The sequence below is a fragment of the Brachyistius frenatus genome, unplaced genomic scaffold (genome assembly GCF_029030835.1).
Source record: "Brachyistius frenatus isolate BFR_SWC_R1_liver_20210118 unplaced genomic scaffold, ASM2903083v1 Contig_24, whole genome shotgun sequence".
NCBI lineage: Eukaryota > Metazoa > Chordata > Actinopteri > Embiotocidae > Brachyistius > Brachyistius frenatus.
In genome coordinates, this window is record NW_027210623.1 from 1,323,254 (window position 1) to 1,345,253 (window position 22,000).

The 22,000-nt window shown below is 40.2% G+C and overlaps 1 protein-coding gene across 1 annotated transcript in view; it reads right to left on the bottom strand.

Moving 5' to 3' along the window:
• Positions 1–17,861, bottom strand: part of igdcc3 (immunoglobulin superfamily, DCC subclass, member 3) — a 59,245-nt gene extending 41,384 nt beyond the window's left edge. The window contains exons 1-2 of the mRNA XM_069697663.1: positions 17,618–17,861; positions 11,889–12,194 (exon numbers count right to left, since the gene is read on the bottom strand). Coding sequence (XP_069553764.1) covers positions 11,889–12,194; positions 17,618–17,684 — 373 coding nt within the window. The 5' untranslated portion in view covers positions 17,685–17,861. The remainder of the gene's footprint in view (positions 1–11,888; positions 12,195–17,617) is intronic.
• Between the last annotated feature and the right edge of the window lie 4,139 nt (positions 17,862–22,000).

Consider the following 22,000-nt stretch of genomic DNA (forward strand, 5'->3'; position numbering starts at 1 on the left):
GAAGCGAAGAGCGAGGCAATGGGATAAATGATTTTAGTGCAGCTACAGTGACAGCAGCCGTTTAAGAGCATAGATCATTTAAGAGAGCAGCAGCTGTTTATATATGGAAAACTGCCATCACCTCATTTTGTGATGTTAAGATATTGTCACCGCCACGTCCTCTTGTTGAGACAGCTGGAAACTCAAGGTCTGGTTCTTATTCTTTTCTTTTCAATGTCTTTTTATCCTCAGGCTGCCAGCTGACTGTGGTCACCAGGGACATTACTGCCCCTTGCTCGCTGGAGAAACCCAGCCCCCCACCCACCTCCAAACTGGCTAATCTAATGAATTCAGGGTAATATGCAGTCAGTAACCCCCAGCTTCTTTTGTACACACATGTGTGACTCTCCAGCCACGCCCACCGCATGGAGCCTAGCACACACCCAATCATGAGAAAAAATAAGCAGAGAGGAAGAGGAGCAGGAAAGAGAGGAAAGCCAAGTGCAGGCCCTGTCATAACCACTTAGTGTTACAAGACAGCGGGTGAGAGATGAAAGCCCTTTGTCTCTGCTGCTACCTATAGCGTGTGCAAACAAAGACTGGGCAGATACAATATTTGTTACAATGGTATATCTGCTTAATCAGATAATGAAATACCATTTTCAGGGATTGAGCAAACAAAGAGCAATCCTGGATTTACATAAATTCAGGGAAATATTTTTTTCTGGTGAAAAAAAATCCCAAGGCTGCATGAGGCCTATGAATATTGAAATAAAATACAGGCTTTGTCTTTACAGTGATTCTTTTGACTCTTATTTTGGTTGCTTCTTTGCATGGCTTTGTATTAGGTAAAGCAGTCTGTCCCATGTAAAAACAAAACAAAAGTTTTTTATGTATTATTTCATGTTTAATCCAAATATGTTTTCAGAATTTCTCTATCACGAATAGATCTTTGGTCCCTGTATACTCACATGGACCTGGAAAAGTGGTACCAATTAAATGGATCCCTATTTTGCCAGACTATTGCTGGACAAGAGGGATGTTTCTGAGGCCAAATATAGGTGAAAATCATACATTTGTACATTTTAGAAGCACTTTTGTACACATTCTGAGTGTAACAACAGCCTTGTTTATGAATAAGGATTATACATTCTGTAACTTAATAACCATACCTGAGAGAAAAATTATACAAATAGATATAAATTCAGCATAAAAAGTACTTTTTTTTAATATACTTTTCGTAGTATTTTAGCTTGTGGGACCAAAAAAAGTAAAACAAATATTTATTCCATTGTGGATTAATTTGGAAACAATAAATATTTGCCATTTTTTAAAAGTGTACGCAAACAAAATATCAATTGACCATCAAAAGAGTTCCAAATAAATGTTCTGTTTTCTTTTTGTCAAAAGGAGCTAAGTATAATCAGTTAAAGTTTTATTTTCAACTGACACATTTTTAAGATAAAATTCTGTGATATATTGTTCAAGTGTTCCACACATCACTAAATGAAAGCAACACCTGTGGTGTGGCTGAGCAGTCCCTCACTCACATATTAATGTTTCTGTGCTCTGCCATTATATGATATAAAGTCGTGTCCATTGACAAAGAACACTTACTGTCAGCAACCTGTAACAGTGACTCTGATCATCATGCTCTAGTCTCGTCTGTTCCTTGGAGAAGATGGGAGGGGCAAGATCATAAGCTGTCAGACATAAGGACATATCACCGACTCGTCCAGCCCGCCATCAGCCAGCTAACCCTCTAAAGCTGTCTACCCACTCACAAATAATGCCTATGCTGGAAAATGGAGAGGGCTATTACACGACTGGTATCATGTTTCATCTTTTCACGCTGAGGCAATAAAATGGTCCTCCTTACGACTTACTAACACATGACATGAAACTATTTCTGTAAAGAAAAAAATCTGAGATTCATTCATAAAAATGATTCAAGACGGCAGTCGGACGGATGACACAAATTCTTTGTATGATTATAAAATAAACACATTTCACCCCCTGAGCACCTCTTGAAAGAGGGCTATTGGAAGCATGTCTTATGATGGATCGTGGGGTTGCTACTCTGTCACTCGAGGATAGAATTAAATTAAATGTTTCAGTGGTGCTTTCAAACCGAAATAAAGGTGTCAGTAACATGTCAATGTAGTGAGGGAATGCACACTGTGCATTAGTTACTATTTTGTACTTATAGCAGGTCAACATATTATATGTAGTCATTGACCACGAGCCTGTGCACATGTCCATGTCAGTGCATTTATTTGATCCTAAGCGTAGGTAATGTGCAAGTTACAGAGATGAATTACGAGCCTGGGGTCAGGGGAGCAGTTTTCCAGCATGTTCTAACGGCAGCAGCGTGCTTCTTCAAGCCAAGCGAGCCCACTGCTGTTGCTTTGCATCCCGCTGCCTGTCGAAGGCTGCCCTGGAAACAAAAGCTGCCGGGGTCAGGAGGTCACGGCACAGCATCGGAATGGAATGTTCCTTCCTGGTTCAAGGTCCAGCCTCGAGGAGCCAGAGGGGCCAAGAAATCATTTGAGACCACAGACACATGCTCTATCTATTTTACTCCCTATTTCTCCCCATTTTCATCTTTCCCCACTTGGTTTTGATGCAGTTTACTTTGCTCTTGATTTCTATTTTACTATTTTTATGATTATCGTGTGTGTTTTATCTACAAGATGTTAAGAAATAGCAAAAACATTCAGATTCAGATTACAATTTCAAGTCCTCAAGGTGACATCCTCAAATGTGTTGTCCAACCAACATTCAAAGAACCAAAGTGATCAGTTAACAGAAGACAAAGAGAAAAAAAATTCTTAATGGTATTTGGAAAATTATCTGCAGATTCATTTCACTTTAGATTTTCTTTATAACCTGTGGCTGCTGAACAACATAAGGTTTTTCTTTTACTACTGTAACTGCACTACTTTTTGTTTGTTACATGCAGATGAGAAGCTGCTCTTAATAACTGAATACCTTTTCCTTCTCAGGTGTCAAATACTATAACTTTACAACCCTGGATGTCATAGTTAGCATTACAATGGAATACATTGAAATCTAAACTTCTTAAACAGGGTATTTTTTCAATCATTACATTCCCAAAAGTGAGACATGGTAACAAAACTACAGAAATTGCAAACAGGCTGTCCGGAGGAAATATGGCCATCCCAGAAATCGTTCATCCTGTTCCAGCAATAACCTCTTCTAATTGGTTCCTGTGGAATTAATTTTGATCTCTGGTGACCTACTCCACAGACACTGGTGGCTGACAAGTTTTTAACCCCAAACACTTCAGGGGAGAAAAGAGAATAAAAACTGTGTATCTCAATGAGTTCATGTTGTTATAACAATCCCTCATTACAGCATCTGACTGTAAAGACAATGCATGCACACTTGCATGGATGCTACACCATATTCATCATTTCCTCTGACAATCGCTTACAATAATTTACTCATCTTCTGTCATTACCTTCTGTAAAAAAATACCAAAGCCTCCATCGACACAGAATAATAAATAATTTCCAACCTTATCTTTATCTTGTGTTATTTGGACCTTAAATTGATAGTAAGCAAGCAAGACATTGATATAGATTAGACCTGCTCGTTTGAGTTGATAGTGTGCAAAGTTAATAACTTTACTTTGAGGACAATACCCGAGTGAAGAGGTGCACAGTAACTTTGCAAAGGGCACTGGAGGTCAAATAATAGCTTTAATACAAAACATAATCATTATAATGAAGTGACAGTGAAAGTGAAATATTGCCACACATTTCCTCAAGCCAAGTTCAACATCAAGCAGTCCTCTAGTCATATATGGAAACATGTCAGAAAATAGCAGCAGAAATATAGTTACTGTTATACAGAACTGAATTTTTTGAAACTGTGAAGCCCTCGAGAAAACAGAAAACACATGACAAAGACAAATAAATGTCCTTTGAGTGAGAGAAAATTTGCTTATTTTGCTTTTGTTCTTCCAGGTTGCTGCGTTGCTTGTTTGGGAAAGAGCAGGGTTAGAGTTGTGATGCTGTGGCAGGTTTGGGCCACTTTATTTCACTTCCAAAGCCAAGGTCACTGCCACTGCCCCTGGGCAATCAGACAGGGGGATGGGTCCCCACTAGGGAATGAACAGGAGGCTGCGTATTGGAGGAGGGGAAACATAATGGGAGGAGAATAACAAAAAGGGAGGGGTATTCTGCCCTAGTGCACACAAAAAGGTCACAGTTTCCCAGTTAAACCCCCCTCTCCATCGTCCAGCCCCTCATGACCTGCGACCCCTCTATTTCTAAGTCAATGCTGAAACCTAGGGAAAAGAAAGAGGCAGGAGGGTGCAAGGGGAAACACACCCACCCAGAGTCAGCAGTGACAAAAGGGGGCCTCAGGCACAGCTAGCTGAGTCGGTCAGGAGAACAAACACTCAGGCCACCATCACAAAGCAGAGCCACCAGAGGCTGAACATCTCCACAGCCTCTGCCTGTTCCCAGCCACTCCACTGCCCTGCATTTCACAACTGACAATAGGTACCCCAGCACACACAAACACACATGCAGGCAAGAGAGGGGAGAGGTGTCTGGGGCCCAAAGGAAAGCTGCAGCCTGCCATCAATGACTGGCCTTTGTCTCAGACTCTTCTGTTTGTTGGCAGAAAGATTTCCTGATCCCTGCTTAAACAAAATGGAAAACTGGACTGAAGGGCCTTGTGTGTGTGTGTGTGTGTGTGTGTGTGTGTGTGTGTGTGTGTGTGTGTGTGTGTGTGTGTGTGTGTGTGTGTGTGTGTGTGTGTGTGTGTGTGTGTGTGTGTGTGTGTGTGTGTGTGTGTGTGTGTGTGTGTGTGTGTGTGTGTGTCTGAAAAACTGAGAAGGTGATGATAATATCAACCACATAATGCATGCCAATGAGAAGACAGGAAGGGGAGTTTTGGTGTTTTTATTGGTGGATGGTGCAGACCCTGTAAAGACTTTTAACTGCACAATCTGGCTATAAAGGCTCTGTTAAGTGTAGTGAAGCGCGGTGATGGGGCAGTAGCGAGAGCTAACCAAGCCCCTAGTCAAGCCTGGAATCACAGGAACACCAACACACCTAGTCAAAACAAGCCCAAACATCCTTGTGCTGCCTTCTTTAAGAAGACCCTAAATGGATAAAGCCGATTTCCTGTTGCCCAACCTCTACCTAAACCTGACCTTCACACTAACATGACAGTTCAAACCCTAAAATACAACTTTAATGAAGTGGTGACAAAGCAAAATACCACATTTGGAGACTGGTCTGCCTCCTCCAACCTTTGGCCCCGGCCTCTGCTCTCTCTTCTTTCACCTTTCACCTCTATTACTGAGGAATTCCTCCCATGAGCCTTAAAATCAGGCAGAAGGAACTTTAGGCCCCCTTTAGGTTTGTTTTAGAATAGCTAATGTTTACATGCTGATGAGAAACTACTCTTTGTTAGGTTTAATAGTGGTTTAAAGCTACCCGGAGACCAACGCATACTTATTAACTGAGTCATAGCAACGAACACATCTATTGACAGACACACAAATACTCAGACAGTGAAACAAAAGCTGATCTTTGTGTTGTGAAGAGGTAACGGCAAGATGTTTGGTTTATATTTGTTTGTTGAGCACATCAAATATTAGATATTGACACATAGTTTTTCATAGTGATTCCGGTCCTTCCGAGCACAAAGTTTTCCAAAGATAACACTGCTTTGTATGACAAAACCAGAAAAAGACATAATGTCGATGGGCATGATGTGAATGATCAGCTACGGTGTACACAGCTAATGAGAGCAGCTGCTAGAAAAGTTGGCACAGTGGCAAAAAGGAGCGAGGTCAAAGATTGTGTATGTGTGCACACATTGTGAATGTGTGTATCATGTGCCTACATTTTCCTCTTGCATTAATAGGACTTAGGCACAGATCTGTTTGTTTCTTACATGATGTAACATGATCCCATTTGTTATTATATCTCCCGAAGAAAGACATCGATAGGATTAACGACATGTCACAACTGAAGTGCGCCAGGAAGAATACGTGTAATGCTTGTTTGAGAAGTGCAATATTTCAATCATGCAGCTGTTTCCACACTCATCAGTATCCCTTCCCCTGTTCAGGCGTTTTATTTGCCCACTGTTTACTTGGGCAGATATTTTTAGAGCGTAAGGGTGCCTGTTCTGCTCCACACAGTAGCTCATCCCTCAGCTGAAGGAAGAAGATGGTTGTAGCTGCCCATGCATGTCTGTGCTCTATGCATGGCTGTAGTCTTGTCAGCATGGCTTAAGATTTAAGCTCACATACAACCATTGTGCTCTGGATTTTTTTTTTTTTTTTGCATTAGCTGTTCATGCCTTAAATAGGAAATAGAGGGAATGCAATTAATGTAATTCTGCAAAAGAAGTTAGGATGCATGTCCTTTTTTGCTTCCAAACCGGCAACATTATCAATACTGTCATAAATTATAAATAGTAATGAATGTTTTTAATGAATATTTGATTAGCAATTAACTGACTAAAGCAACTAAATTACTAATTGGCTTGGAGATCTCACTGAAGCCCAATTTTACACTGCATTTCTGCTCCCCAGCATATAAAAACACAGTAAACTAAGACAATAAGGCATCGCAGGAGCAGTGCAAGATCCCTTGGTGATTTTCCATTGCTTCAAGGTCAATGACGTGTCATCTTGAGAAATAATACAGATTCACCCTGCCCCTTACCCACAGGAGAGTTGGACAAATTTAAGCATTTGTCAATGTTAAATCTAGAGTTGTCATTAGGGGTTTCCAGTATTTCTGTTTATTTAGCTTCTTGACAGCAAAACAACCCACAGAGGACAAATAGTATCTTTATAGGCATGGAGAGCGCAAAGGGGATAGACAATAACATCAGAAACTGTTTACCCTTGCCTTTGCTCGTATATAACCACACAAAGTGTAGGAAATGAACCTGCTATGAATTCTGAAAAAAGATTGCTATTCTAAAATAAGCAATAAAATCTCTTCATTGTCACCAATCTGAATCTGCTCAAACAGAGCATGCATAATCAGGCAAGGAGATTGGTGAATTTAGTCTGCAGGTGGACGGTAATAACCAGTTTCTAGTGTAATTACACAGCAGAGGTCAGAGCTCTCTTCCCTTTAGTCCGCCAGTACAGAAAAAAAGCCCTTTTTTCCTCAGTCTTTCTGACACAGTGGCAAACAGATGGAAGGGCGCTGACCGCACAGCAGGAGGGAACACTCTGGTTTAACATCAGCCCACATACCTGCCCAAAGGAAGGAACAGGGCAGTCAAAGGCCGTGTCCATATGCACTAATATGATGTAATGTTTTCAAGACCAGAATATCAATTATAGGAATGATATCAGCGAGAGAAATACAGCAGAGACTGTGCTTATTTGTGGCAGAAAATTTTAAAATCCTGACTTTTCCTTAAAAAAAATTATAATTCCTGAAGTTAGTAATGCCTGCATGTCAAACATGCGTAAATTGTAATTTTGCAAGGATGAAAAGAAAAAAGAAAAAGAAAACAGGCTTCATGTTTAAAATGTCAAAACTATATTTGGCAAATCAATGTGACAAGAGAGATGACTTGCTTCGTGGCGAGCAAGCACAGAGGAGCGAGGGCAGGAGGGGGGACAGATCAGGGGCGGGGTTTGGCTCGCAGACAAAGGGAGCTACAAGGAGATGTAGGGATGGAGATCCAGCCTTCACCCAGGCAGGAGGCCATGAAAGGGGTGGGGACAGGAAGGTTGGAGTGTGATGGAGAGCATCTAAACACACGCGCATGCACACGTACAAATGCTCTCGTAACTAACGTGAGCGCCACATAAATCACTCTTACAAACCTCTGTCTGAATCTGAGTAGCTCCTCGCGGGAAGCCATCTACTTTTAAAACTTTGCTTTTTCTGGCACAGCTACACATGTAGTTTCTATCGGACTCCCACTTCTTTACATTTACATCCCTGGGAGGAATTCACACAAATGAGAGGCATGGGTATAAACTGAGACACTTTTACAGGCATCATCTGTCTTCTCCTATTTCATCCATTACGGCGCCCTGGGTTCCTCTTTTTCATTAAAGTCTCAGTCAGAGGCCTGTCATTATAACTGCAGCACAATTCACCATGACGATTTCTGAATGAATGAGGAATTATGCATACTGAAGCAGTCTATAAAATAAATAACACATATACTGAAGTCATTACGCAGTTATTATTTTTTGTGTTTTCACTCTGGCCATGTTTGCAGTGACTTTGCCTTTTTTCAGCACACTTTGTTATTGTGTTTGCAAATCTTTTCGATGGTCCCTGAGGTCAACTGCAGGCTCCATATATGAATGGGAGAGGGGAAAAAAAATATCTCCCAACAAAGCTTCAACTCTTCCCAATTACTTCCAGACAAACGGACAAAAGCAAGTCATTTCAATTGATCCTAAAAGCTATTTTGTAACAGGGGTCCTTTGTAGTGTGTTGCCTGGTGACGCGGGTGTGCTGTGGGGGAGGGGCAGGAGCCCTGGTCAGGTCAACTGTACCAGGCTTGTCATTCATCCAAATGATGAAAAGCTTCCTGAACCTAAGCTAATGAGGAGGTCCTCGAGAAAGTGAGGAAGGAGAGGGAGAGAAACCAACCATCAAAGAGATAACATTTGAGAGGAAAAAAGTGTTTCCAAGACCGACTGCCGATTTAGAGGGGCAACAGGGAGTCCGTCCAACAGCAGCCCCCGACAGTGAGCTCACACAAATGGTTGTCAAGCAAATAAAAAGTGAAATTTATGGAGGGTGGTAGTGTGGAGGGAAGGATGGAGGCTTTATCCACTGGGAGGCCTATAAAGAGGCTTCAGTAATCACACCACCCATTGCATCACAGTGGTACAAGTCAGAGCTCTGTTGTAAGAGGAACTATTACACAGCAAATTACCTCAAAAACACAAAGAGAGCATCAATATTAACAAACACTAGGAACAGAAAAAGAAACAAACACTAGTCACTGACCTTTGTAAAAAGCATTCACTCGTTTTGTATCATTTCTTTTCTTAATCAAAATGAAAACACTCAATAATTCATGCCCAGTTCAGCACTGTTGCGGTTTAGGATGAAATAGACCAGTGACAGCTCAAACCCCTTTAGTTTAGAGTTTACCCCAAATATTAAGCTCCTTTAATACTTTATTAAAGACCTAAAACATAATAGTGCAACAAATTAAGGATTGATTAACAGGGGAGCACTTCTGGACTGAACAAGTGCCTGCAGCAACATGCAGTCTGAGGAGTGCCAGAGGTTGGGCTCAGAGGGATGATTACAATTTGACTGAATTTACACTGCAAAAAAAAGTATATACTTTCCAAGACAGCCTATCAGACCAAACGCAGATGGAGAGCCATTATGCCTACTTACAGTATTTTGTGACACAACGGAAAATACAAGATCGCCTTGTCAGACTAGAAGCCAATTACCACAGCTAAGTGTGCAGTGAAAACCCTATTAATCTGATTTATACATCGAAAATAATGAAAACGTAAACACTATCAGTACCAAACAGAAAGTTCTTCCAAAATACAGAAAGAATTATATAACAGAGCCTTTATTCATTCAACGCCTTGCCAAAAGACTGCTCGACCACAACCCAAAAGGTCAGAGGTCACCGGTCAGAATGTGACTTTCAGTAATCCTCTAGTTACTTCCTAATCAATACAAGTCGAGGGGAAAGATGGAAAAGGTCTGAAGGGGGAGCAAAGCTCAGCCAAAACTGGATGATTCAACCATGAATGATTTTGAACTTGAGAGCCACCAGCTCCAACGTGTGCTCCAGGGCAGGTCTCCTCACTGTTCATTCATTAAATCTTTATTCATTCAATGAATTTTTCAGACACAGAGTGAGTGAGAGGATTGCGCTACTCTTCATGCTGAAACAGCACTGAGCCCATGAACTAAAAAAAGATGAATGTGCTGAATAATACATTAAACAATGTATTTGTCAGGCACAACTTGACACTAAATTGCTACCCCTTTAAAATAATATGTTATTATGAACAATTTGCAAGCATTACACTAAATTTGAATTAGTGGCAGAGCAGATCAGTGGGGCAGAGTGTTGTAGGGTTTGAGAGAGAGTGAAGTGGAGAGACCAGAGAGCTGGATCACTCAACTGCACCACAACTCTGGACTTTACGAATTATCACTTTTAACAATATATTCAACTTATTGCTCTTCAAATTCAGAGACTAACACTCTTAATTCCTACAAGCACTATTCTCACTGAAATATGAAGCTGCTTCCTTACAGTATTGGTGAAACACATTAAAAAGTGATCATAAAGGGTTCAGTAGTGAATTCAGGTTAAATTATTAATTTACCAAAAAATGTATAACCTTCTGAGTGTATACTAACTTACAATTTGCATCTCAAAGCACATGTTGATCGATTTGGCATATAAACGGCTTCTTTGATTCTGAATTTTTCATCGCAGATTTTTATAAAATACAGATCCAAACCATGCTACCAAATAAATAATTACTTTATAATATACTGTACATTGCTAAAGTACAAACCACCAGTATCATTCTATTGTTTTCTCTGCAACCTGTGATTATATATGTGTTGCTAAATCTGTTCACACTCATTTTTCTCATGCTTTCTAACCACTATGTCAAATGTAATTCTGTGAAATGCAAAAAAAGTAGAGGCACCATACTGTTGACTTTTCACTAATGCAGAATCCTTAAATGTGCAACAATAGAAGATTCAATCTGACCTTTGAAAAGAAAGACCGTTTGGGGAGGCCTTGAAAGGTTGCATGTGCTTGACAGAGGCAGCCACTGAGCTGATGTGACTTTTCCCTTCGGCCAGTGAGACGTCCATGCTAACCTCCCTATCCCACTGAGTGGAAAAGCTGTATTGGCCACAACAGCACAGCAGTATCCTGTCTACACATAGCCCGGGAATCAACAGGCTTCTGTGAGCCTTTGTCCATCGCTGTGTTACAGAACACACATAACACAGCCTTCACAAAGTCTTAACTCAGCACAGTGTGGAATAGTACAGTATGACTAAAGCTGCTGCAGGAGTGTGCATCCTTGATGCCTTTGATTTAAAGTCAATTGACACATACATGGTGTGAGACAAAAAACAACACTTGGATGGGAAGTCAGATTGTCCCACTATGATATGACAAAAATCCCCCCAAAATATGTTGTAAAACATGGCATCAATACTGGGAACTTAATATTGAAAAAGAACAACTTCAAATAAAGGATCTGGTCGTCAAGTCAGAGAAAATGTATCTTGATGCCCCTACCAGTGAGTAGGTGTCTGAGCTTACTGCACTTTTACAAAGCAGCTGGGAGACTGTCAGCATGAGCTGAGCTTCCATTTCTAAGCAGCACTGTAGATGAACATCCAAACGTTCATTACATTCAAATGCTTCAACAGCTGGGGATATAGTAAGCACATTTACATGCACAGCAGTGCTCTGACGACTGAGACTGGACTAAAATGTGATTACTTGAGGTGATATTTAAATAATAATGTTTGCATTTGTAAAGAACCTAGATCACAACTTATTCAAACTTACATGTCTGTGGTTGTGATTCAGTCGTAACTGTGTTATTTAATCATGATTTATTTGGATTCTGCCAATGCAACCAGGCCCAGACAAACTATTATGTTAGTACCTCAGGACAAAAACATTGAGAGTGCTAAATCTTAAGATAACACATGCTAACAACAAACATAAAAATCATAACCAGAACCAAAGACTTCTAGACTGATGTGTAGCATGTTACTGGCATGTGGTGACTAACATGCAAAAGTTAGGAAAAAAAGCTTTTCATTTTTAAAAACCTTTTATATCATCCTGAAAACCAATTACAGCCCTAAAAATCAGGTCCATAGATAAAAAGTGAGACTTACTAGCTGCCTGGATGCGGGCCTTACGGCTCACCACCAGCCCAAAAGAATTCTGGGCCATGCACTCATAGTCGCCCTCGTCAGAAGAGCCGTCAGATTTGGTCTTCTGGAAGTGAGCGATCAGGAGTGAGCCATTGATGAAGGTGGTGTGATGCTGGCCCTGAGTTAAGAGGAGGCCGTTATGCCTCCACTGTGTCGTAATTGGGGGGATGCCATCCACCTGGCAGTGGAGCATGAGGGGCTGCTCCTGTACAGCGATGATGTCACTGGGCTCCAGGGTGAAGGAGAGCTCTGCTTCGCACATCACACCTGCAGACACACAAACGTACACACAAATGACAACCATGCAGTTGAAGGGATAGTTCACCTTGTAAAGAGTAGTAGGACAAAAAAACTTTACTTTTCCTCATGTTAGACTTTGCTCAGTTGTCATGGTCAAACTCTATGATAGAAAAAGCTAATGAGTTGGCGCCCCCCATCGCTCAGGGGTTAATATGCTGACCAGGAACCACAACATCCTCACATTTTGAGTGCAGCTGGGGACATCTGTCACCCATCTCTCTACTTCTTGTTTCCTGTCATCTGTCTCCTGTGGCATGAATATCCCTAAATAGATGTAGAATAATAACAATACACAGTATAAATCCATCTCCAACTACAGTTGCGTCCCTCAGTATGTGCTCCCATTTGCCTGAGATGCCTCACAGTATCTAGTATTGCATTTCTCTTAAATACCAAAATATGATCCATTTTCAATAATTAAGTTTATGTAGAGGAGACTGCAAACAGACACCACCACACTGATTGTCTCTTAAAGCACAGAGGCAGCCATAAGCCCATTCCATGTAAAAATGTTTCGATCTGCTGCTATATAATACTGTACCCTCCTCGTCACATTTCATTCAGCATGCATTATCAACTTTAGTTTAAAGTTTAGGCTGCAGGATTGCTATCAGATTTTTGTCACAGGATCTAAGGTTGAGTGCAGGTACATATGAGCAGAAAAGCTCACAGATGTATGCAGGAGCCAGCCCATGAATGCTTTAATAGTGATGGGTAAAATCTTCAAAATCAGTCCTAGAATCAAATGGAAGCAAATATAAAGAGGCAACAAAAAAAATCAGAAATATGGTGCAGCATTCGGTTTAAGTTGAAGAGGTGAGTAGGTTTTGAGACTCAGGAAGGTTAACCCAAACTTAAAGTAGTTCATTTTGTAAAATATTATTTATATTGCCTCTCAGAGTATGTCGGGCCTGAATAATACATTTTCGCTGACACTTATTTTTTCTTATCAATGTATTTTATTGTCATTTATCCTGATATTTTTTGACATATTGCTAAAGTTCTATTTACTCATCCACTGATTCATTTCAGTATCTGCTGACTCATAAATGACTACAACTTTTGCTGCCAAAATATAATTTCTATATCAACAATGGAAACAAACAGGGAGAATACTCCTTCTGTCCTGATAACTGCACACCAGGCGTTCTACCTCATGAATAAAAAGCCTTGACTGAGCTACCTCCAGGCTACAATCACAAGGGAATTCATAGTTTATAGATTAAATGTACCCAGAACATGTGTACTCTTGTTGGCATGGCATTGTATGGGCTTTACCAGTAAACCGGTGGCTGCAACTTTTCTCACAATGAACGCCATGCTCTCTTTTTCATCCATCAACACAAAATGATACATAAAGTGAACTAAACAAGTCATGTTTGTTTGTAGTGATGCTTTCCACTCTAGAATAGTGTGAGGAAATCTGACTTTCAGTAATTGTGGTTTCTGAGGGCAACGAGGGGCGAGTGGGAGAACAATAAATAAAGGATGTAAACAGCCTGACCTGACTTGGTACTATAAAAGAGGAGCTTAGCGGGCTCTCTTGGTATCATGTTTCAGATGCTGATGGACTAAGCACTACCAGTCTCTGCCCCAGGGCCTGGAATCTGCAGGGAGGGGGCTAGGGGAGGGCAGTGGAGGTGGGGGGAAGGGGGGGGGGCATACACAGGGGTCAAAACAGAGCACCCCTAGCTTCATCCCTCAAATTCCAGAAGAGAATACTTCCCCTTAGGTGTAGACTTCACAGACACACTCCTGCAATGAAGATCACAAATGGAGTATAATGCAAAGAAACATTTCCTCTTCCTGTCTTCTTGCTCTGTATCTTTTCCTTGCGTGGCCCCCTCCCCTTTTTACACTCAATGAGCATGGTAAGTAAAATGGCCATGAGACCAGAGAGACATCAGTGCTACCACTTGTGAAAAACAAGGGGGTGGTGTTGGAGAAATAGTTAACCCTTAGCTGGCAGACGGTGATCCCGTTGCTGCCTGAGCTGCTGCTGCTCTCCAAAATGATGCTGGCCACACAGCTCCATCCTCTTTGATCCAACACAAATCCAATTTTCACACAGGAAGCAGACAGCAGTTTGTTTGTTTTTTAAAAGACACACATACAGACAGTTCCACTTCATGTTTTGATCCAAACAAGAGAATTATATACTGAACAAAATGCAACAAAAATTAGAACATTAAACTTATATTGGATGTCTTTCATGTTCAGCTTTCAAAGCTGACAAATGACATTAGTCAATATTAACAAGCCTTGCAGCAACCAGGATTAGTTCAGTGTTGTATGTGTTAGGGTGTCATTGATTAGGACTAGATTAAACAACTTTAATGATTTTGCGTTTAAGTAATCAGAGTTTCTCCCATTAGCTAGAACAATGTGAAGTTCTTGGGCTCTGGCTAATGAATAAAGCATGGTGCTAGAGAGACTGGTTCATGTAATCCTGAGCTCTGGGTGGGTATGAGGTTACAAAAACCACTGTGAGAAAGGTCAGAGGAAATAATCTGGAACACAACAACAGATTCTAAGACAAATCAATTCAATAAGAAAAAGATGATAAGAGGTCAACAGAAGAAGGGGATAGCTGGATTTTGTACTTTGTGTGGTTCAGGTTAAGGCTGTCTGTGAATGCTGAACATCCAGGGGTGTGTAGAAGGAGAGGGGAGCACAGCTGTAGGAACTGTCTGCAAGAGGACATGCCTATCCACAGAAACACATGTTCACAGACAAGAATCTCTACAAGTGTGGATTTTCATGGTTAGATAAGGACGGACACACACACACACACACACACACACACACACACACACACACACACACACACACACACACACACACACACACACACACACACACACATATATCTTACTGCTCTTTTCATGCAGAGAAAACAGACACGAGCATGCAGGATTACCGGGTAAGACTAGAGACAAGTGTCGGCTAAGTGTGGCTCATGCTCTGGCTTACAAACTATTGACAGATAAGTGTGGCGAGCTGGCACAAAGGTTCACTGCTGCAACAGTAAAGTGAAGATGGCACACTAGCTACTGGCAGACAGATGTGGTTAGCAGGCACAAGAACCACTGACAGAACGAAGTGAGTTTAGGACACACCACAGGCTTCTTAGAGGCAGCAGGGTGAGGGTATAATGGGTTACTGACTCAACTGCTTTTCATCATATCACATTAAAGCTCCATAACAATAGTATCTTAGAATTTATAATATTGAGTTAATGATTGTTAGAGGTACAATATACTGTATTTAAATATATTGTTGAAGGAATAGTACGGACTATAGTTACTGTAAGTTACTTTCTTACTCTTCTTATCGTTATGTTCCACGAGTGGCAAGAACAGACTTAAAAACAATTCATCATGCCTTTAAGTGAGCATGCACAGCCAAAGTCTTATATTTGCACTTGGATTAAGTGCATGTGCATGTATGAAACCACAGAGTCCTGAGTCAAAATGAGTCATTAAAATGAGCAACCACAGAACAGCTCAATTTCTTTTCTTTTTTTTATATAAAGCCTTACGTCTGGCTAAAAAGCAATATTTATTATATTTCAGGGGGAAGACTATGCAAGCAGCACTGATACTTGCATTCCCTCCTATAGGCTTCTGCCTGATAAATTATTAGTCAATAATCTTGCTTTCTAGCTACCCTCATGTTCATGCTAAAGAGCATGCAGTTTCAAGTATTCTGGTCTTCACCTATTGTGGTAATAGCAGCTCTGTGATTAAATAACATTAACACAGGTTAGAACATACTATCAGTCCAGGAGTTGGAGTGATAGTAAAAGTGGAGGGAGGCTGCAGCATCCTTCAGCTCTCTCCACCGTTTATCCACTGTCAGTGCAGGACCCTCTGAGCGACAGTTCTGTTCCTATTCCTCATCCTAATGGTGATGAACCAAATCCACTTTGATATTGATCTCTGAAATATTGAACTTATAGACACATTAGTAGGCAGAAACAGAAATGAAGTTAAGTGAAAGTCTTCAGTACTTTTCTCTGACATGCTTTGACTTCACTGACTCGTTTCTTCTGAGGCTTGAAAGACACAAGCTATCTCACACTATGCTTTGAAAGCAAAGAATTACCCTCTGATAAAGTAAAAACTTCTTATCGTGAGATCTCCTGACTGATCTCTTGCGTTTTGCCGGAGACTTTGAGCTCCTCAGTCCATAAGAGATGTAATGTTGATATTAATCTGAATGCTTTTGTCACTTATCACCACTGCTTAAAATGTCATGAAAAGTGCCTTTATCTACACGGATTCTAATCTCCAAGGCAGATGAGCACTTGAAAGAGCTTCATTTCTTTAATGTGATGGGTAGATTGCAATTACATCCATCACAGAGCTGTATTTCTGACATTTTGTTCCCAGTCCTCATACTGACCATGTTATGAACTACTGTGTGCAAGCCTTTATGATTCCAGTGGGGGCCTTTGTGGGTCCCCATGTGGTATGCTTTGCAAATACTCAATACTCTCTCCTGCCTTTGAATTAAGGGGCCCCACATAGAGACAGAAACTGTCTGTCATGGGGAACAAAGGGACGTAAAAGAAAATTTGAAAAGAAGGAGAAAGAGAGTGTTGACATTTAATCTGTACAAATATTCTCCCCAGCAGGCAATAACCTCAGTCTTTTAATCTAGTCTCCACTGTTATTTCATCCAGCCACAGGGAGGTGTGCTCTAAGGACAGACCAGTCAAGAACTCCATCTACTTTAAGAAGTCCCCTGATATGAAATGAAACTCCATCTACTTATGAAAGCTTGTCACTTTTTGAAGTTAGGTCCCACAAGTGGATATGCTGATTGCTTATCCTGCAGGATTCGCTGCTATTATGACTTTCTCAATGCACCATTGGACACCATTCAGGAGAACATTCTTTACATTCTTCTAATCGGGATCCTATCAAAACAAACATGAAGACAACCCAGAAACTGTCCTGACTACATTGCACGTGGCTACCATGTATTATGGTGCTGCCTGAACATCCAAGGGATGAAATAAACCATCTGGATTTGAACTGACTGTTCATATGAAGTGCTTCAAACACTTCAAGTTCTACAGACTGCACAAAATAAAACTTTAATCAAACTATGAGTATCAGTATGTAACTCAGTAACTTCCAGGAACACATTCCTCAGTGCACAGGGCTCCAGCACTAGTCTTCTCACTGGTATTTACTGCCGAAATACAAACGGACACCAGAGAGGGGCCAAGTTCAGGGTTGCTGGCCAGCAACGCGGTTATTGCTGCCTGCAAGCATGCACCACGCTCCGGAGAGCAGAAGGCTGACAGCGGCTGTCCTCTACAAAGCCATCACACCCTGCAGCTCCACTCTCTACTCCGGGAATAAGATAATGTCACTTACCGATTAAAGCATTCAGGAGTATTCCCAAAACGCATGGAACAAGGCGGCGGCGCCTTGTGGATGCCATTTAAGCACAGAAAATATTCCAGCACTTACAGAGAACAACGTGGGGTGAACAGATAGCAGTAAAAAAAAACAAAAGAAACACAGATATCCAGCTTCAGCTGCTACATGTTCCGACCTACAAAGCTACAGTTTGGTGGCTCGCTGGGGTCGAACAAGCTTTCGCCATTTTAACCATCTATCAGGGGTCTGTCAGCATCCCACTCTCTCTCTCCTCTTCACTCACTCTGCTGTATCCGAAAGACTGCCTCTCTCTCTCTCTCTCTCTCTCTCTCTCTCTCTCTCTCTCTCTCTCTCTCTCTCTCTCTCCCTCTCACACACACAAACACACGCTGAATCTGCTCTCGGAACAAAAGAGCCGACTGCTGACTGTTTCGTTCTCAAGCATCTTTCTGCATGTTAGTAAAACTGATTTTGAATAACAGTAAGGATCGTTATCAAAAAGGGACATCAATAACCATACATTACTTCATAGTAATGTAATAGTAGGCTGAAAAGGTTCAAACAGTAATCCAAATAAATGAACGGACTATGACTACAACGTGTGTGTGGCTTCTCAAATACTCAGCTGAAAAATAAAACTCTTACTTCTGTCACTGGTTGCTCCTAATTGGGCAAAATATATGATGAAACAAATGTTAAAAAAGAGCAACCATCAACTATGTGGTCCACAGTGATCACATGGAAGCTCTTTTATGTTTAAGCCCCAGTTTCATAAGGACAATACGAACAAAATGGTGAATTTGTGTCAGGTGGATGTGTTTTATTTAAAGCTGACGGTTCATCACAAGTGAACCTTACATGATAAATAAACAAGACCTCAAAACAAAGCAGCGGTTGTTCAGTTGTAACTGACCTCCCCCTAGAGGTCGAAACATGTATTTCAGATCTGAACTATTTCGCTATTGCAGAGCTCGTGTACCTCATATAAGGGAATGTCCTGTCTTTTCCAGGCACCACTGTGATTAGGCCTCTACAATTAGGGCTGTTATCAACAATAACATTTTTTTTTTTTTTTTACCCATTTATCAGTGCATACATTTTTTTCATTGTGTTAGTCTATAAAATATTTTAAAAAATACTGACAAAAATGCCCATCCCTCTTTCATAGAACCCGAAACAGCACGTTCAAAAGTATTGTTTCATCCAACCAGTGGTCCGAACCGCAAATATATTCATTTCACTATCATATAAAACAGAGGAAAGCAGTACATCTTCACGTTTGACAAGCAGATAATTGGTTTAAAAGTCTAATTTACCGCTTGATTTAGCAAATATGCAAGCGTGAGAATCACCAGAGGCAAACCATACAATCAAGTCATAATTCAATATTGTTCCAATTTTGAACATTTTGTGACAGCCTGAGAATTGTGATTTATCTTCTTTTTAAATGCAATGTTATGCCGCAAAAGAAAAACGTTGTCAACAACTATTTTATCCATCTGTCCATCTGACTTTAATCATTTTCATTACAGAAAAATAGGAATGTCACACAGACAGACAGTCCAACACTGTCATAAACACATGTCATAAATGCTGCAAGCACGAGATAAATTTGGTTTTCATTATTTACATATCGATACTTGGTGTCCATGTATCGATGCGATGTCGCGATACCATGTTGTGTTGATCTTCCCCCACCCCTAAACACATGCCTCTGTCCTGTGTGAAGTAACACAACTCTTACAGTACATGATTCCAATATTAGTACATCTACCATTAACACATCTATTGTAAGTATTTCAAGTTTAACACAAATAACAACAGTATGGGATTATGCTGTGCAAAACTAATTGAGTGGTTGAGTGTAAGTGGATGTGTTATGATAAACACCTGAACTTCCAATACGCAATTACAACAGAGCTTGTTCAGCTGGACTGGAGCTCCCCCTATTGGGCCAAACATGTAATTCAAGTCTTTAAAATAAAGAAAAATAAAGTAAAAGTTACCATTTAAGTAAACACAATTTTGGACGTTGGCCTTGAAGCTCGAGCACGACAACTTATCAAATGAGCAAATAGACCCCAAAAAAAAAAAAAAAGCAGCAGGGCTAAAGAAACCTGCTATATTATTATTTAGCATGTTATTGAAAATGATTAGATGTTGCAAGCTCTTATTTATTTGGGTTCACACGAGCCTTGTTACAGTACAAATCTATGAGATATGCAAAAGTTGAGATGTAAATTTAAGCAAATACTTAAGCTCTAGTTGTGGGTCCAAACATTTTTGGAGGACTGAATAGGATATATTATCATGAACCTCAAACTTGCAAGAATGGTGTGAAATTCTTGCCATATAGAATCCAGTGCTGTACATCTACTCACTGTTTTCTTCATGTCGTTTTGAGTTACTTGTTCCTGGAGAGTTTCTGTTTGATGCCACTTTAGGCTACAATTCAGACAGATACTGAACCCTTCACATGTTTCTCCTCTTTTTTCTGCTTTGATAGTTCTATTTTTGATTAAGACGCAATATTGGAAACACTGGATAGAATACATTGTGGTGAAGTGAAGAAGTGAAGTAGACAGAAGAGATAGATTTCTGAGATGGGTTTATAAGTGTTTGAGGCCCAAAGGGGAGAAATTAAAACGATAATACCCTCCCCCCCCTCCTCCCCTCCCAGATGATGAATACACATTTGGGTAGCAGACTTTTTTTTTCTCTTTCCTATCTCATTAATCACCTCACAACCCCTAAGGGTTATTTTGTGACCCACTGGAGGGCGCCCAGCCCCTCGGTTGGGAGCCGGCTGGAATAATTGTACACAGCATGAAGTAATTAAAACAAGCTTCACCTCTAACTTCAAGAGTGAAATGCTGCTTAAACATTAATGATTAGTTTTAACAGTAATGTCCGAGGGTAGCTATAGCACTTGAGTACTTTTGATATACATCAATAATTTAGTAGGATTTTGACCTTTGCTTGTATTGCTGTATTTTCACATGACTTTACTGGTACTTTAACTTAAGGATCTGAGTGCTTCTTTTGGCCCTGAAAGGGATTTGACGTGCTTTTTTGTAAGGGTCTTTGCTCCCGGCTTATTATTCAGAGAGTTTGGGATTTGTGGCCAGCGCCTCCATTAAGTCATAAAGAGTAGTTATCAACTGAAAACAGCAGCTGTGATTTTGGTTGAAGACCGTCTACACCAATTATGACCATCATTGGTATTTATTTAATCCACTGAGTGGGGCATTTTAGATCAGGAAGGCCATCCAGCCCATTAACCTGTAGCAGCCTAATTGGTACGCTGTGGTTTGTGAGTTTGTCTGCGCGGTCCCTAAGCTGCTCTGAGAGAGATTATAATGATAATGGTGATTTTTAAAAGGTTCTATGAGGTGTTAGGAGCAAAATGTAATCTACAATGTTTAATTGCAGTGTACTGGACAGTGAATACATGTAATACTATAAAAATAAAAAAAAATAAAAAATAAAAAATCCTGCATAAGATCCCCACCATGATTTAGAAGATTAAGATATTAATTTATCCATTTTTTTTAAATTGCCATATATTATAGTGAAGCTGTCATTTACATCCAGTTGGCTGTAATAGGAGGAGAAAATGCAACATCTCCTTATTGGATTTCATTAGACTGCACCCAGACGATGGGTATTCAGTTTTCTGTGCCACTTTCTCATAAGCCACCATTTACTAGGGGTTTATACCAATGGTTAAGAAAGCATTAGCTATCACTCGCTATTGAGCAGTTATATGATATTAATAAGAGTAAAAACGGTCATTAGTTTTTCACTTTCTGATAAGTGGCCATATCCACAGACACACATGTTTATAAGTCATTAATAAAGGCTAATAAACAATTTATTCTTCTCTTATATGTGTAAATGAAGCCATTAATAAGATTAATTAATTTTCCATTTTATTCTAAGTATAAGCAATAATAAGTCATCTGCAAGCAGTTATTCATGTTTATTATGGTTTATTTATGGTACAAATGTTAAATAACACAGTTTTTTTTTAGTCATTTATCAGTCTACAGAAAGTAGTTAATACATTTGTTGTTGTCCTGAGGCCATGCAACTCTTACAAGCTCTTCCAGAAGGTCAGAGGTCAAATAATTAATTCAACGACAACGCATGTCACTTAATTTACATAAATTTACCACAAAAAACGAACAAAAACAAAGCAACCTCTGTCTCAGTCTGACGCAATGCTTTATTATTTTTAAATATTTTTTTATCACGTGTTACTCTTGACAAAATACTTTTTTAATCTGCGACTTTTTAAAATCTGTTTCACTGACAGATGACTCTGCTTTGCTGTGTCTGGGATTAACCTGCTGCAGGCCATATTTCCCATGAAGC